Source organism: Chondrus crispus, genomic scaffold (assembly GCF_000350225.1).
Source record: "Chondrus crispus Stackhouse genomic scaffold, scaffold_696, whole genome shotgun sequence".
Lineage (NCBI taxonomy): Eukaryota > Rhodophyta > Florideophyceae > Gigartinales > Gigartinaceae > Chondrus > Chondrus crispus.
The window spans coordinates 7,231-10,439 of NW_005178707.1; the positions used below are offsets into that span (position 1 = coordinate 7,231).

At 54.7% G+C, this 3,209-nt stretch overlaps 1 protein-coding gene; it reads right to left on the reverse strand.

Moving 5' to 3' along the window:
- Positions 1 to 593: 593 nt before the first annotated feature.
- On the reverse strand, positions 594 to 2,630 carry CHC_T00000904001 (hypothetical protein). XM_005711182.1 is given in 2 exon segments: positions 594 to 794; positions 795 to 2,630. 1 exon segment carries the CDS (start codon positions 2,628 to 2,630, stop codon positions 795 to 797), a length of 1,836 nt encoding a protein of 611 aa, XP_005711239.1. The 3' UTR covers positions 594 to 794.
- Positions 2,631 to 3,209: the final 579 nt, after the last annotated feature.

A 3,209-nucleotide genomic window follows, 5' to 3' on the forward strand; every position in this document is an offset into this window, starting at 1 on the left:
CGAAATTATAGTGCACACAAGAGGGATATATTTCATTACTTTTGCATTGGATTTTCACATATGGCTTGCTTGGTGTTGGTCCACGTGCCTCACTGGGGCGTTTCGTTGTTTGTTGGCGCACGGAATCTCATTCTGTGACCGGTTCCATACAAAGCCACGTATTTTATGCTGTTCTGTCAAAAATGCGCACGTTTCCAAGTTTTGCTTACGGAGCTGTGGCCATGCACGGTAGGAACAGTGACTCTCGAGCCCCTGTACTGTACTTTCTCTGTCTGCGCTGCTGTGGTCATGTGGGAGCCGAATTTTTGTCGCAACTTTTTTATTGGGGTCATACAGTACCCTTAGGGTACAAATTCTACAGTACAGGCACAATCATGCAGTGCTCGTTCCTGGAATATGCGTTTGTCATCTTGTTCCACAGTACCTGTAGCTATGCGAAGACTGCTGCACTTGCAGTAGATCTTTAATTGTTTCACAGAGTTACGTAATCAAGTCGTTAAAATGGGGGCTTTCCATCACGTCAACCCCTTTTTCGGAGCGTAGACACACTCTACTTCAAGTTTCTTGCGGTGGTGGGCGACATTGCAGGATAGCATACAAAACGAGGTTTATTCTATTACTTGAAAGTCAGTAGTTGTGATATGTTACACAGATATGAGCCTAAGCGCTTCATTGTCAATAGAACAACCATTACAAGCAGATATCAGAAAGGAATAGGGGGGAATGGGACGGGGATCTATGGAGGTGTTCACTACTGCAAGTTGTTCCTCAACTTCAGTACGCCGTTCCAAGGATCAGGTCGAGCGGAGGACCTTCAATTCGCCGCTGAAGAGAGGGACGGTCATTGTGAAGGTTTCGGGGAAAGTCAACATCTGCTCCTCCAAGATGCCTAGCGCGATCTGTTCGCCGAGCAGAATCGACTCAATGTAGTCGGTAAAGTAATGAACGCCAGCCCAGTTGCGGCCAATGCTGATGTTGGAGCAGACCTTGTTCAACTCTCCCTCTACAGTCAATTTCTTATTCATGTTGTGGCTGGCGTCGACAAGACGGCTTCCGTCATTACTGGGAACGAAGCAGAAATCGAGCTCGGTGTCGTGCTGGAAGAACGCCTTCAACACGGTAACACAAGCCCCGGCCACAGTGGCATGGCCGGCACCGTACGACGGATGCATCGGACTTCCCTCGGGGAAAGCCATGGGCAACAGCATCGTCTCGAGAGTGTCACCGGCGGGGTTGAAGTCGTCGGCACGCGGCATGCCAAAGTCAGAGCCTTGGTTCTGTTCCCTGTTGTGACGAGCAACGCGGCGCATCATATCCTCATCCAGCGCTTCGAACAACGGCTTCACATCCTGGAACTGAGGGTCGTCAGGGTTGCTGTTGAATCGCTCGATCAGGCCACCAACGGCCTCGGGACGCAGACGGCGATGCGTGTTGAACTTTTGGAAGCGAACGGCCTTCAAAGCCCTTGTGGCAACTTCTGTGACGAGGGAGAGAATATGCGGTCCTCCGAAGTGAGCGAAGCCTTGCTGATGATCCTTGAAGTCTGGCTCACCAAACGGAATACCCTTATCAAACTTCACGCCGCTGTCGAGCATGATCAGGCAGGCATTGAGATAGGCCTGGTAGAGCGCGTCAAAGTGGACGTACGTGGCGAGATCACGGGGGGTCGTGATGAAGCGGAAGGCGTCAGAGCCCGACTCAAAGGTATCGCGACCGGCAACGTCAGCGCCGTTCTGGACGTCCAAAAAGGCCTCCCAAGAGGTCATGTAGTCGAGCTCCTTTGTCGCGTGACGCACGCGCTGGTCGATGCGGTGGGCGCCGTAGCTAATAAACCCGTCAGCCCTGTCCTGCGCGCCGCCAATACCCTCAGTTCCCACGAGCAGGAACTGGGAGAGGTACGGGCCGACGTCATCTCCGGGGAGGGTTCCGCGGAAGATGTTGCTCGGGTTGAACGGGCCGCGGAGGCGGGCGCGCTCCTGCGGCGTGAGCGAGTCAGGGGGGTCCCGTGCCGCGCGGATCCAGGTGGTCCTGTTGAGGGTGTTGACGGCCCTGCCGATCGGGCCAGGGTTGGTGAAATCAGTGAAGCGGACGTCGCGCAGCAGGGCCATCCAGTAGACCTCGGAGATCTCGGCGACGAGCTCGTCGCTGTCCAGCGTGGGGGCGGGCGGCATGCCGACGGCCTGGGCGTCCGGACCCTCCAGGTCGAAGACGAGGCCGGCGCCCATGCTCTCCCATGCGCGCAGGCAGGAGGACGGGAAGGTGTTGTTGCGGCCGGCGATGCCGGACTTGAAGAGGTTGGCGGCGCGGCACTCTTCCTCAGACTCGAACTCGAGGGCCGGGCGCGGGCCGAGCGGGACCTTGATGAAGTCGGCTGGTTCACCAGAGTCGATGGCTCGGACGAAGCGGACGAAGTGGTTCGGCGAGGTGACGAGGGCCGTGCGGCGGTTGTGAGGCAGGCCCTTGGTGTAGGAGCCGAGGTAGCTGAGGATCTGGGAGTTGGGGCGGAAGTAGCGGTCCTCCTCACCGTTGGGTTCGAAGACTTGGTGGTCACGGTCGCGAGCCAGGCGGGCGGCGGCGACACGGGTCTGGAAGGCTTCCTGTTTACGGGCCTGTCTACGGGCGACCGACATGTTTGAGTTGAGTTGAAAGCGGTGGAAAAAGAGTTGGATGTGGGTTTGAGAACTACACGGATGGTGTAGTCGTGGTTGATGATGATGATGGGAGGAAGGAGTTGAAGATGGGGATGGGTGGGGGGTGATGGTTTAAATAGATGTTTGGGTGTCTGCATTGGGGTAAGAAAAGCAGGAGGAGAAAGCGAAAATTACATGGTAGCGTGTTGTGGTTGTTTAGGGGACTTGGTTTTGGATGAGTAAACAGATGTGGTTGACAAAGAAGAAGGACTATGGAAGGGTGTTTTGGATAAGACTTGGAGACTTTCCACAGAGGCACGGGATGAAACATTTACGTAGGATAGAAAGCCGTGTTGAGTGGGATGTAACCAGCGAAGGAGAGTACGGGAACGAAGAGTGGTGTAGTGTTTCGGTGTTTGGGTATTTTTTTTTGTTGACAGGTCAGAGAGTTGTGGGTTTGACGAAAGCATGGAGCAAGACATGAAGATGTTTAGGAGTTTGGGAGAGCCCCTCAGACTGGGAAACGTTGAAGTTATATGGCATTTTGACCTGGTAGCAAAGCAGTGCAAGGGGTTGACT

Bases quoted from the DNA above. Each gene is read 5' to 3' on its own strand.
- CHC_T00000904001 (XM_005711182.1), bottom strand. From the start codon at position 2,630: ATGTCGGTCGCCCGTAGACAGGCCCGTAAACAGGAAGCCTTCCAGACC.